Source organism: Ammospiza caudacuta, chromosome 11, assembly GCF_027887145.1.
Source record: "Ammospiza caudacuta isolate bAmmCau1 chromosome 11, bAmmCau1.pri, whole genome shotgun sequence".
NCBI lineage: Eukaryota > Metazoa > Chordata > Aves > Passeriformes > Passerellidae > Ammospiza > Ammospiza caudacuta.
The window spans coordinates 18,336,503-18,350,271 of record NC_080603.1 but is presented as its reverse complement, the minus strand read 5'-3'; the positions used below and the strand labels follow the sequence as shown (position 1 = coordinate 18,350,271).

At 42.1% G+C, this 13,769-nt stretch overlaps 1 protein-coding gene across 1 annotated transcript in view; it reads right to left on the bottom strand.

Moving 5' to 3' along the window:
* Window positions 1-3,220: 3,220 nt before the first annotated feature.
* The window catches only part of LRCH3 (leucine rich repeats and calponin homology domain containing 3), a 56,927-nt gene continuing 46,378 nt past the window's right edge, over window positions 3,221-13,769 (bottom strand). The window contains exons 18-23 of the mRNA XM_058812207.1: window positions 12,915-12,963; window positions 12,306-12,419; window positions 11,593-11,711; window positions 9,974-10,111; window positions 7,808-7,885; window positions 3,221-5,537 (exon numbers count right to left, since the gene is read on the bottom strand). Coding sequence (XP_058668190.1) covers window positions 5,337-5,537; window positions 7,808-7,885; window positions 9,974-10,111; window positions 11,593-11,711; window positions 12,306-12,419; window positions 12,915-12,963 — 699 coding nt within the window. The 3' untranslated portion in view covers window positions 3,221-5,336. The remainder of the gene's footprint in view (window positions 5,538-7,807; window positions 7,886-9,973; window positions 10,112-11,592; window positions 11,712-12,305; window positions 12,420-12,914; window positions 12,964-13,769) is intronic.

The window sequence follows — 13,769 nt, the reverse complement described above, 5'->3', positions numbered from 1 at the left end:
CAAACTAACACAATTACCTACACTGAAACTCCAGAGTGAATGTTGCTCACAACAAAGTCCCTGGTGCCAGGGACCTTCTGCCTGCCTGGCCTCAGCCACAGGTGGCCATGAGCCACACATGGCAATAGGAAATGGCTCTTTCTTGCAGGCCACACTCAAGCCCTCACCCCAATAAAAACTACTGTTAATTAAATGACAAAATTTCCACCAACCTGAATACTGTTAAGTTTCACTTTCCTTAAGTGCTGGAGCAATCACCACACCTTTGCAGTTCATGAAGGGAATGGTTTTCTTCAAACAGGGGTATTTAAACAGCCCATGATGGGTGTGCTGGTAAATGCAACTGTCCCTGTAACAACAGGTGACCCAATGCTGGACACCAAGATGAAGTCAGTGCCTCCCTCCCTCTCAAATTACGTGCAGAGACAAACACACCAGGAACACTCTGACTGAGTCTGTGGTGTTGCCTGTGAGTGGCAGCATCTTCCTCCCAGCAAACAGCAGCAACTTCAGACACCTCTGTGTAACCCTGTGGGAATGACCAAGGTTCCTCACCAATGGCATCAAGTGAAACACAAAAACCACTTAAGGGGGTGAGAATGCCCGTGTGGAGCTGCTCTTCCTGTGGGTACTGCGAGTTCCTGGCACCTCCATTCCCTGCAGGGCACAGGGTGCTGCATTTGCCCAGCATGAGGAAGTTTCTCTTTGCAGCTGGGCACTCTTAAACACCTCCCAGGTGTTCTTCACTTGAAATGTTACCAACCAATGCCAGTAAGAAGCAACTGGAATAATTATGAGAAATAGGGGAGTCAGCAATCACCACAACAGCCCTTGAAAGAAATACATGAAGCAAAACAAAATGGAAACAAAACTGCAACTCAAAAGGGAAAATGCAGCTAAGACCAGTCCTTGGCACTCCCACAGCAGGTTTTACTTCTACAAAAATGACTTCTAGCTAATTTGTTTCCATTTCTTCTTCCTTTATCTGCATAAAATCCTCTCAGTGTACTCTGCTTCAAATATATGCCAGACAGAATATGGCTGATGCCTGGAGTTGCTTTCAGACCATGTACCATGTATTAGTAGCATTATGTTCAGGGACAAAGGAACCACATAGGTGGAAACTGGATTTTCTGAGGCCTTCTGGGGGGGCAAGGGGGAAAAGAATTGTTAACTGGTCTGGTAGCGAGCTTGGCCTTGTCACTAGGACCAGAGCACAGAGACCTGTCTTTATTTTGCACATCAGCTTTCCAGGAAAATGCAAAATTTGTCAGCTGCCTCTCCCACTTCTGTACTGTGAATTTCCATTATTATCTTATGGAAAGAGGAATCAAGTAACAGCAGTTCTGTAAAACCAGCACATCTCTGTACATAAACTCCAACTAATAAAGGGCTTTATTGAAAGCCTTGCCTAACCCTTCAGAGCTGCCTTAGCACAGAGCTGCTCTGACAACAGCCAGCCCACCTGGGGAACTTGAGAACTGTGCTCTTAACATGATCCATGCTGTGCCTGCAGGGGATGCTTCAGCCCCTCGTAAATGTGTTAGCTGGGAGACTTCTAATGACCAGCAGGGCAGGCTGGCACTGTTCCCACTGCAGGGAAATGCACGGGATTCTGGTGATCCCACAAAACCACCAGAAGGGGATGTGAGGACAGGGGAACCTCCCTCCATTGCTGTTGGAAAAGAGTTCAGATAAAGACATGTTAAAACCCAAACAGAAAGTGAACCCAGCAAGAATGCTGATGGGATTAATCCCATTTGAACAGATCTGACTTAGTATCTTTTACTAAGGTGTTTCTGGCAGAAAAAACATGCAGTAATTTTTCCACTGGAGAAAAATTACTTGGGGAAAAGGAAAGTGTTTTTTTTCTTCAACTTTTAGTGATGAGGACCTACCAAGGCAAGTGACAGCTGTGTGAAGTTTGACCGTGTTATCAAACACTGCAGGTTAAGATTGTGTGATGCAATTTAAAAAATATTATAATAGAAATAGCCATTCTTTCTTTGGAGGCAAAGAAACTCCATTTCTTTGCACCCTGTGGATAAGGAAATAATTTAATTCCCTGTGTGCCCACTACAGCAACACCTTTTCTTTTTTCTTTTTACAAATTCCCCTGGGAATTGCTTTCCAGACTCTAAACCCATTTCTTCATCCTGCAAGGTCCATTTCTACAGCTGGCTCCAACAGCCAGCCACTAGAATTCCCTGCCCTCCTCCCAATGACCTCTCATTTTTTAAATAAGGGGCAAAAATATTGGTAATAAAAATGTTCCTGGAAACTGTTGTGATCTCCAAAAAAAATGGAGAAATGAAGTAAAACATTCCTGTCAGGAATCACGGAAACTCATTTCCTTAGAACAGAGCTCTGTGTGTTTGGATGCACTGCATGGGCAGTAAAGTCTTCAGGTCCTTCTGCTTAGCCAAGGTAACCCAAAAGGTCCCGGAGGTCTCTACACAGCAGACAAGTGGTGCAGTGGCTGCTGCTTTGGGGGTGCCAGCTCCAGGAGCGCCTGCACAGTCACAGCTACCTGTGTCAAACCCTTCTCTTCTAAAATATGCAGAGGCAAACATAATTGCTCCTGAATGGGGAACAAAACAAAGACAAAAAACAAAATGGATGAAAACCACTCAACTGAAAAGAAAAAAAAAATTAAGCAAAAAGTGACTGAAATATGAAATGTTATGGACAGGCAGCACACACACATAGGGGTAGGACATGAGATTTCTGCTTGTGACAAAGGAACCATGACCTTGACTACTCAAGAAAGGTGGCCTTGGGCTAATCTCTTGTGTTCTTTTAATAAAAAACTCTATAAATAAGAATTTGAAAAAGGATTGTGGGAGGAAAGGGGAATAGCAAATTGTCCTCCATCTCTGCCCACATTGAGATGGCAGCAGTTTATGAAACCAAAGTAGATGGACTTCACGAGGGGGTTGCTTCAATATGATCAATGTGCTATAACACAGCAGGAGAGGAACCACAGCTTCCTTCCCAAATCACCTTCTGGAGAGAGCCCTGCTGGGTCAAGCCTGTTCAGCTACAGCCCTGAGGGAAGCCCTGATGAGGGAAATGAGCCACTGTCACTCACTCACCTCCCCAAAGTGCCCCCCAAAATCATCCTGAGGAGTAACAGTAACACACAACATGCAAAAAGAGGTTTCAAAGTGTTTATTAACAGTTGTGCTATTCTCAGTCTAAGATGTATTTAAAGCCTCATCCTACAGAAGGTCCTTGGCACCTCCTGGCCATCCTCACTCCACAACAGTCAGGATACATGTCCAACAGTTCTCTGTATCCGCAGAAAATAACCCAAGTGTGTCCTTCCTATACAGCTACAGAGACTATTTTTCATGTGTCATTTCCACATCAACTGGCATTTCTCCACTCCTTGAGTCTTTACTGATTTTTGAGGTTAAAGAAATCCTTCAGCACAAACAGTGGCAGCCAACACTCCTCCCTCAAAGCTCCGAGCAGAGAGAAAACAAGTGAGCCCCGACTGCAATTCTCAGAGAAAGCCATATGCTCAGGCTAAAATACATTTTTCTTCCAGCAAACAGATATTACTTTGAAAAAAGTGTGCTTTTTGAGAAAATACTTGTAAACTTGAGTAAATATGCCTTATCTTTTTCTTATGTATGCAAACAGATAAGGGGGGAAAAGCTTTGGAATGACTCCATACTGCAGACAGTAATGACAAAATTTAAAAACTGGAAGGCACTGTTAGTGTAAAACCCCTTGTAGCTTTTATCACAGTGTTCATTAGAGGTTAAAAAACACAGGAACTGAGTTCATTTTAGTTCATACCAGTAAGCAGTGCAAAAATAGCTTACTTAAAAGTAAAACAATCTCCCCCTGTCAAAAGTCCCTTCTTTACTCAGTGATATTTGGCTTGGACAGAACACTTTGTGTGACTTGGACAGAAGGCAGCAGCTCTTACTTGCTCCTTTGATAAAAACTCACTTCATGGTACAAAAGCTTGTGAGACCCACATACACATAACACATTTTTACTGGTAGTGACCACATTTGCAACTGAACTCCTGTGTACCTTAAACTGTGCTTCAGAGGTGTTCCAGGATATGGCTGGAATACCAACACCACTTGCACTGGGCTTCCAAGCCATTTACTGCACTTGCAGATATAACAAAATTTATTGAAGACAGATTTGGAACAGCCATTTCCTGAACACTTACCTGTGACTGGTGTCTGAGCAGAGCTCCCTGAATGGATCCCCACTCTGAGGAGACATGGTCTGTTACACACATGGGGAGTGCCCTGAAGTTCTGAGGTGTCCCTGAGACATTAAAGCATTAAAGCACCAGGGTGCTTTCCCTGGGGAGGGAAAGGCTGTGAAGCTTTATGGAAGACTACCTGAGTTTTGTAAAACAGTGAAGAGTGCTTGTGCAGCTGGGCCTTATGTTTGTGCAATTGCACGATACAAGTGTTTCTGAAAATGACAGGATAAGAGGAAGAAGGGAATAAGCATGGAACAAGCTTGGGTTGGAGTGCCCAAGATCAAGGGAAAATTCAACAAGTTTTTGGTCTTATCCAGATCACAGTAAAATGCTGTGACATTCTGTAGCACCTGACAGGATCATAAAGATTTTTCTTTCTCTGACAGAAAACTTTTCTCTTAAAGCTGTTGAAGAGCTTAATTTCTCTGAAATTGTTCTGCTTGAAACTGTTATAATGTTCAAGTAGCTCAGGATTCATTGACAGTTGTTTTGAAAATCCTGAATCGAAGTAATACAGTAGAGTCTATAAATTTGAGAAATCAAATGCTCTTAGAAGTAGGATAAAGGACTGGGGGTAAAAAAAACAAACCAGTTTGAAAGTTCTGTGGATGACACCAGACCATGTCTCCTAAGACTGTGAGATCACATCAAGAACATTGACATTGAAAAAAATACTTCACATTGTTTAACATTTTTCATCAGATAATCCTCAAGCAGTTTACCAAAGTGGTTGCATTTCCCATTACACAGATGGGGGAACAGAGGCACAAACTGACACTGCAGTTTTCACTACACCACTGGTCAGCAGACTCCAGCATGCACCACATGTCCTGCCCTCAGCCCTTGCTGGAGCCCAGGGACAGCAGCTCCTCCCTCCCTTGGAAGGCATTTCATCTGCTCAACGTGCCACAGCAAATACCAATGGGAATTGGGTCACGGACAGTGCTGTGGGTGCACCAACGTGTTTGTACTTTGTACTTGTCACCTCTGTCCCCTCCGTGGGAAACAAAGCACTTCATACACACAGGCTTGGCAAAGCCCACAATCTGTTCCCAAGCACTGGAGTGATGGAGGGAGGAAGCAGCACCACTATCCTTCACTAGAGGAAAAAGACCCAGCGATAGAACATACAGAGCGTTAGCATTAGAGTACAGTAAAACACCACAAAGCCCCAGAGCTGAACGGAAAGGGACACAAGACTGGATTCTTCTGAATCTGTCCCCAGGGAAAGAAGAGTCTCAACTGTTCTTTTAACGCTGAGGTTTAGCTGGAGAATGTCAGAAGGGGAACAAAGATTGTCCTGTCCAGAGTGTGTGAGCAGGAAGGGAAAACAGACAGAAAAAAAAGGTCAGTCAGTTAGCCATAGCAACATCCACGAAGCAGTTATCAGACATCTCAAATACAACCTACACATTTGAGAAGCACATCACAGCTGGTTAATTCTCACACAGAAATCTGCAGGACTCCCATTGCAAAGAACTCAATGTCAGTGTTTAGTGTGCAGTGAGGTGCCTGTCACCTCTCCAGCGCTCCCACATGTAATTATTCCTTGTTAAAAACAGCAGTTTACACAAGCCTTAGAGAAACCCACTTTTCTCTGGAAGTGAAGAGGTTACAGGTATCTGAGATGCTGCTGGCATTGAGTACTCACCACAGTTCAGCCTCCACATGTAACTTAATGAAAACAGCAGGACAAGGAATAATTTATGTGTAACTGATGCCTGAATGCAGCATCCTGCAGAAATATCTATTACTAATTAGAGTTTAAGAGTTCTGTAAGTATTCCCATTGTGTGTCTCTCGTCTCCCTTTCCCACAGGTAACTGCTAATAATCAGTGAAATCTAGATGCATGGATCAACCTGTTCAGCTGAGGGTTTCCTTTGATCCAAGGGCTTTAAAACCACCAAAGTCCTAAGGAAATTGCTGCTCTGCTGTGGTGCCTGTAATTAGCCCTTTCTGAAAGTAGCCTTCCCCTTAAAAGGCAAGTATTTGTCCACGGATCCATGCTTTCAGAAAGCCTATTATTTTTGTGATTAGAATGGAAATGAAATGAAAAACCTTCAAGTAACTTTTCAAGAAAAACATACCAGGCTGCCATGCCATTCTGGTACCATACAGGTATCTTATGTTCACAACTCAGCAGAGATGTAATACAGACATGTGAGAGCAGCTCCGGGTTCAAGGAGGGTATTTTACTAAGTTTTCCCAGGGAGAACTCCTTGAACTCTTTCAGATTAAAACAAGATATATGAGAAAAACAGGAGGGCCCTGCACAGCAGGGGTAGCAGATGGAGCAGCCTGGGTTTACAGGGGACTTTTTCTTGATTGGCCTTTGTGTTTGTTTGGTTTTGATTGTGGGTCATTCCAGTGATGTTCTTTGTACTGCAATCCCATAAAAATGACATCTTCATGCTTGAGGGAGCTATAAATAGGGAAGCTGGGATGGAATTGCACAATGCCCCAGATGAATTTATATTGTGCAGTTCTGCTGGGATTGAAAGTCCAAAGGTTTTTAGGGGACAAAGCAGTGCAGGATCTCCCAGCATTAAGGATCACTTACAACTCCCAAGCCCCTTCTAACACAATTCACCACTGAGTCATGTGAAACTGCCAGGCAGCTCAATAAATAAGTCATCCTAAAATCCCAGTGGCTCAAATGTCTGCAAGTGATCTGAAAACACCAGAAAATCCTGCATGACTGACTCAAGAACTGACTTTAGATGTAGCTGGGAATTGAGTCATGGGGTCTACTTCTCTCTCTCAGAATATAAAAGAAACCAGCACCTACAACAGAAACACCAATGCTCAGCAATGTAAAATCCCAAATTGATTAGTGCACTGGAAGGGAAATAAGGAAAAATATATTAAAACTATTTGTATTGAGAGAGCTGCTGAATAAGACAAAGTGCAAAGGACAGGACAGCATAAAACAGGATAACTGGGACCAACAGGATAAGATGGACTATTTATTATGTGTCCACCTCCTAGATCTTACCAGTTTCAAAAGGGGGACAAGGAAGACAGACTTCTACCATTGGTACATAACAAAAGTAGGAACTATGCAAGACAGCTACCATCAGAGAAAGGCCAATAATTCTGTGACTTGATGGTAAGACAGTAAAGACATTTATGTAAGAGAATTATTGGGAAGGAACATGAAAAGCTTTGGGATTAAAAAAAAGACATGCAAACCATCATCCAGATTTTATCCTACTTTTAAGCTGTCACATACCTAATATTGAGAAAATGTAACTGGTTTTATAGAACCTGCCAGTTCTAAAGGCAGACTCAAAGTCCATCAGCTGTTATGAATTTGATGTACAGTATTTAAGTGAATCTATATTGAAATATAAAATCTATATACTACACTCTGATAAACTGTACCTGGCTTCATTTTGCTCTGGAAGACCATGCAAGGTAAGTCTGATCTATACTGCAGGACAGCTTGTTCCTGAACCTTTTAAACTTTTAATTATTTTGTTTTAATCCAATATTCCAAAGAAAGTTTTATTTTCTGAAGCACCAGCAAAAATGCATCTAAAACATATCAGGACATCAGAAATACATACCTGAGGCACTCCAATCCTTCTGCAAGCTTCCAAGAAATTCTCTACGTTTCGTCTGCATTTTGCCATTGTAAGTTTAGGCTGCAAAAAAGCAAAGGCATACAGTGTTCTTAACTGGCAAGGTTTTAAAAGATTTTACATTTTATTTAAATAAAACTCTTAATAAATCTCTTTGCCAAAAACACTGCGCTGACATAAGCTCGTCTAATTCAAAGCAGGCTCTGCTGAAGTTTGCTTTTCTTAGAAAACCATCCCAGTTTTCAAAACTGTTTTATGAAAAGCTAAGTTATGAATGCTGGATGATTTTTAAAAAAGGACAGTTCTAAGCCCTGCAATATTTATATACACAGTGTTATATAAAACTGGCTAACACTTTTAGTGACTACATTATAATCATTTTAAAAATGCCTTTTGATGAAATGCACATCCATGGCTTGCATGCTGTGATTTCAGACCAATTTCATGACATAAAGCAATCTAGAATCTGTTTTGGATTACTATAATGCAAAACTATATAAATATCAAACCATATTTCAATTAACAAAGAGGTAAAAAAATAAAGGCTAGAGGAAATAAAAAAATAATGCCAGAAAACTGGAAGTGAAGCTTGCTGCTTGTCAGTCTGTTGTAGATTTATTTAATGGAGCAGTCTGAATTGCACTCACTGGCATTTTTTCAACTGAGGTTTTTTTCTGCAGTCAGTTTTCACACCTCTTCAGACATACCACAGCACAGGCTCTGTCTTGTTCCTGCTCTCAAAGCTTATTCTCTTCTGGTTCAAGAGACACAAGGTCCCTGCTCCTATGAACATGCTTTGGAGCAGCAGGCAGTAGCCTCCAGGTGTTCAACCCTTCTCTAAGTGATGGGGTTTCCTCTGTCCCCTTCCTGTGCTGTGCTCCCCACCAAGGAAGCAGGTTAAAGCCAGCACTGGCTTCTTTCTCCCAAAGGACCAAGTGAGCACAAAGATCACCCTGTGCCTGGGCATGATGTGATGCCTCTTCTGCTCCTGGAGCCACGAGACTCCAGGCTGCCTCTTCTTTGGGATTCACATGACAAAGCCACAATTTAATTCCTAACACAGAACATTCAGCTGCACATCAAACCAGGCCATTGAAAAGATCTCACTGATGCAAGTCTCCTGAGCAGTGGGCTCCCTGCCTTTGCTTAGAATGATCCCACAATCTGCCTAAAGTGTTGGTGTGTCCAGCTCAGTTGTTCTCAAAATAACAGGGCCATCTGCCTGGTCACATTGAGTCTCAGGGACACAATGACACACTTGGTAGCCCTGAAAGTGCCAGTTCAGATTCCAATCAACATGAAGACTCACTCCAAAAGAAGGATAAGTGAAGACTATGTGCATGTTTCAACTTCTTCCCCAAGGAACAATCTCTGTTTTTTTTTTTCCTTATACATACAATTTTAAAGGTGCACAACAAGCAATCTGCCTGTCCATATTACCTTCAAGTAGCTGATCCTAAATATTTTCACTGAACTTTCTGACTTCCACAAACACAAACTGGATAAATAATCTGTTGGTATCTCACAGATTTTGACCTTTCTCTAATTCTGTGCTTTCCCTACCAAACAGACTGCAATACTTCCCTGCTCTCAACAGTCCCCTGACAAAGCCACTTTTTTTCCTGTTATCACAAAGGTATGACAGGATTCGTTTTGTTCCAGGAGATGCTGTTCTCCAAGTATCCTGACTGTGTTCTGCTAAAATTCCTAAGCACAGGAATTTGTAGTGCTGTGGACACAAGACTCAACTTGGTCTCTGCCTGGTTTCACTGTCTTGTGTAGTGGGATCCTACTTGTTGTTATGTTTTCCTGAACTTCTCAGTCATTTTGATCTTTTAAAATATCCTATTTTAGTTTTCATGCCCAATTGTCTCGTGTTTCACTAATTTTGAAGTTCATGTGCTTCAGGAGCACATGAAAATGTTAACATTTGCTTACAAGCTGTTACAAGTAATTTCCTTTAAATGAAACAAACCCAAACAGAGTTTCATTTAGTGACACTACAGACCTTTTTTAAACAGCACAGATGGTTATTTTTTGTCACGTACATTCACCGAGGAGAATGCTGACTTTAGTGCCTGTCGGGATGACAGGGCTTTGCAGGCTATCCCTGTGGGCAGCCATAAAGCAGAGTCACTGCTGCACACTTACAACTGCAGGCGAGGGCACGTGGATGCTGGGGACAGAGCGGGGCCGCACGTGGTTGGCCAAGTGGCACAGGACGACGCCGTCGGTGAGAGCCGCGCCGAGGTCGCTGGGCAGGGACACCTTCAGCCGCGACTCGATGTTCTGTGGGACACCAACAGGGACACACAGGGGGCTCAGAGCTCCTGCAGGAACTCTGCACAGTTCCTGCATCACAACTCTGTCTGTCCTCATGGCACTGCCAACCAGCTGGCTGAATAACCCCAAGGAAAGCCTGTGCATTACTGTGGCCAGGGCTGGCCGCAGCCTGGGAGCAACTGAGTTCAACGAAGAACAGCTTTCATTGTACAGCACGGTGGACTAATGCAACCATTATGCAAAAATAATGGAAATCAGGCTCTAGGAACAGTATTTTTAACCATACATATTCTCACAGAATGGTTTTGCCAAAGGAAGTGAAAATAATTGTCTGTGGGCTGGAGGACAACACAATTAACAAAAGTCAAGACAATATTTTAGCCTTTAAAGTAAAAACTGAACTATTTGGCATAAGCAGTCCTTTAAAAATAAAATAGTTAGCATTTGTTTAAGAGAATGAATAAAAATTCAATTTAGGCTTTCAAACTAATTTTAAATGCTGTGTGAATATCACCAACTTGTAATACTGTACAAAATTTAAGTATTAAAAAAAATATTAAGCTTACCTGGGGAGCAGAACAAGAGACAGACTACATAGAAAGCAATCTGAGATAACATAAGAGAGGGTCTGCAAACACCACCAAGTTTTATCTAAGGTAGTTACCTTTCTCCTTTAGAGAAAGGAGACTGTCTTTACTTCAAATCTTCCCCCCAAAGAGAATTTTTTTTTCTATCTGGAATGCTTATGGCTTTTAAGATTAATTTCAGCAAATATATTCTTATTTATTGGGAAAATTTAACAATTAATTACAGCACCACAAGAAATCCCTTCATGCTCTGCAGAAATAAGTCTGCGGCAAAGCAGGGCAGTACCTTAATGCCCTGTGGCATTGCCAATATCCCTGTTTATTGTCATTGCACCTGGGCACAAACCAGGAGTGTGGTGCCCTGGGCAGACAAAAAGCATAAATATTAGAAACATTAGTGGCTCAAGCGTTCTGCACTTAACTAAGGATAAGGCAACAATCAACAGACAGATCTAGAGCACATGAGGAAACCAAGATGGCAGCATGACTGGCAGCAGTCTCTGCACTCCATCTGCTCATCTGTCAGCTTTATAGCAAAAAGAATTTTAAAAAAGGCATTAACAGGAGACAGTAAAGGCAACTTTCCAGGGAGCTCCTTACAAGTGTGAAAGCTGATAAGGAAGAAAGGAAACACACATAAAAGCAGAGTTCACCAGACAGAAGACCTGACATAATTTATTATATAGAATTTGAAGCTGACTCTACCTACCACAAACAACCAAGTGAACACCACTGCACCCATCTGAAAGAAGTGCACAGACTGTACCACACCATTTCATTTTGTTCAACTGTGCCCTGTACTGGTTCAGTGAAACTTGTCCATAAGACAAAGGCAGATTTAGCAGGGTCACAAAGTGCATTTCCTGCTATGTTCACATTCTGGCTCCTGGCAGCACTGACCTTGCGTAGCTGCTCTATCAGCTCCAGCTCCTCCTCCCGCTGCTTGGAGTTCTGTCTCACTCGAGGGTCTGCAGAATCATTAGCAGGAGACAAGGCACAGGTAGAGGATGAAGCAACAGCTAAAACAGCAGCATGAAGGAAAGAAAATCACTAAGCACAGTTTGGCTTTGTGTTGTTTGCTACTGCACTGCACACAAAGTTCCAGAATGGGTACGTTACATTCCTTTTCACAAATCTCCTTCTTACCTTTGATAATTAATCAATTAATGGTCTACCAACCTAAATGAGGGATGTCAACACATGATGATGTCAACACAATTCCCTCACTGTTTAGATTCTGATCTTTCTGTTGACAACAAAGTTCTGCCACATGTTGAAACAGTTCTGTCTTTCTCCAGAAATTGCAATTCTGTTACAGGCTACTGGGCAATGCAAGAATTATCAAGTTGTAGAAGGCTTGTGTGGCAAAGGTTTAAGTGCAGACCAGGATGAGCAAATTCTCACACTTGTACAGGTATGACAAAAGAATATTGGGCAGCTCCAAATAAAACCCTGTTTGTTCACAGCATATCTGATGTCATCTGTCTACAAATGGAATTCTAGAAGTAGTTCGATGATAAAGACCTGGGGTAACAAAACACTGCAAGCCCCAGGTAATGCAGATGTCAACATAATGTAGCAAAACTAGCTGATTTCTGAGCTATATAACCTACCTTTCTTGGCTCCATCCCTGACAGCTGCTCGGAAAAGGAAACTCTCGGGTCGCTGGGAAGGGTTTCTATAGGAAGGCGGGGCTGCATGGCCAGGATATGGAGGGGAAAGGTGGACTAAACAAATGTGGAAAGGCACAGGAAAGGAAGGAGGAAGAAGGAAATGGTTAGAGTTAAATAGGAAATGGGTACAGCAATGTGGTAATTAAAAGAACAAACCAAAAATTTTAATGTAATGATGACAAAATAAATTACAGCCATGCATGATAAAAGCAGAGCAGGAAAAGGCACTTCCAAGGACACTTGCATGCAAAGCACATTCCACATACCAATTCCAACAACTGTTCTCACTCTTGCTGAATGCATCTGTGTGCCAAAGTCTCTATGAAGGCCAAAACCAGCCAAACCCTGTGCTCTGCCTAAGGACATACTTCATACCTTTTGTCTCTTCCCTTGTGTTTTTCTAAGGAGACCCAAGTAACTGGGTAAATTCTCACACAGAGCAGTGCCACAGACAGAGGTGGGAACAGATGCTCCCCTTTCTTCATAGGACAAATAAGCAAGCAGGCATTTTGATCTTATTTTTCAGAATTTTTTTCCTGTCCCTGTTACCTGTCTGAGCAGTAGGTGAGCCAGGGGAGATGGTAGATCTGTCATCACTCTGTGAACAAAAAAGCAGAAGAGCATGAGTGATCCTAATCTGGAAAAGCTTTGACTACATTTTAATTTGCTGTGTTTTAAGAAAAGCTCCATCCATCTAAAATGTGTTTCAGAAAAATAACCAGAAATAAGAAAAACCACTGTATGTTGTTTTCCAAGTCTCATCTTTGCAAAGACAAAGTTTTTTTCTTTTACAGAAATGATACAAATGCTCTTTTTCCTTAGGAAAAGGAATGATGAAACAGCCCTGACTATGCAATGACAGATCATTGTTAACTTTTCCTTCCAACTCAAACTGAGAAGTGCTCTTTGCAAAGGGGACAGCAAAAAACAGGAATTAAACAACATGCAGAACTGGCAATACAGCACCCCTGACAAGGACACTCCTCTTTGACACCTTGCTGATGCAGTACTGCTATTTACTGAACATCTGTCCCCAGTGAAACAAACACACTGTGGTTTCATCACAGTGCTTACACAGACTAATGAATTCTTCTGAGGAATGAATTCAGCACAGCAGTTTCCACAGAAAAGAAAGAAACCTGCAAAGAATACAAGTGTACTTTTGATGAACTCAACTTGATCAAGAGTAAATGATCTTGTACAGAAAAAGCAACATCAAAGACAACTAAGAACCCCTTGGAGCAGAGATTGGTTACCATGTTTTATGGATCAGGCCTCCTGTAGACACAGCCTAAAGCTAAGATGAGGTAATACACACTACAGTTTAATCAGGGGAATCAGGTTCATGCCCTACCTGAACTTTTGATTAGATGCGGACAGACTAACACCTGTTTAAACCGATGT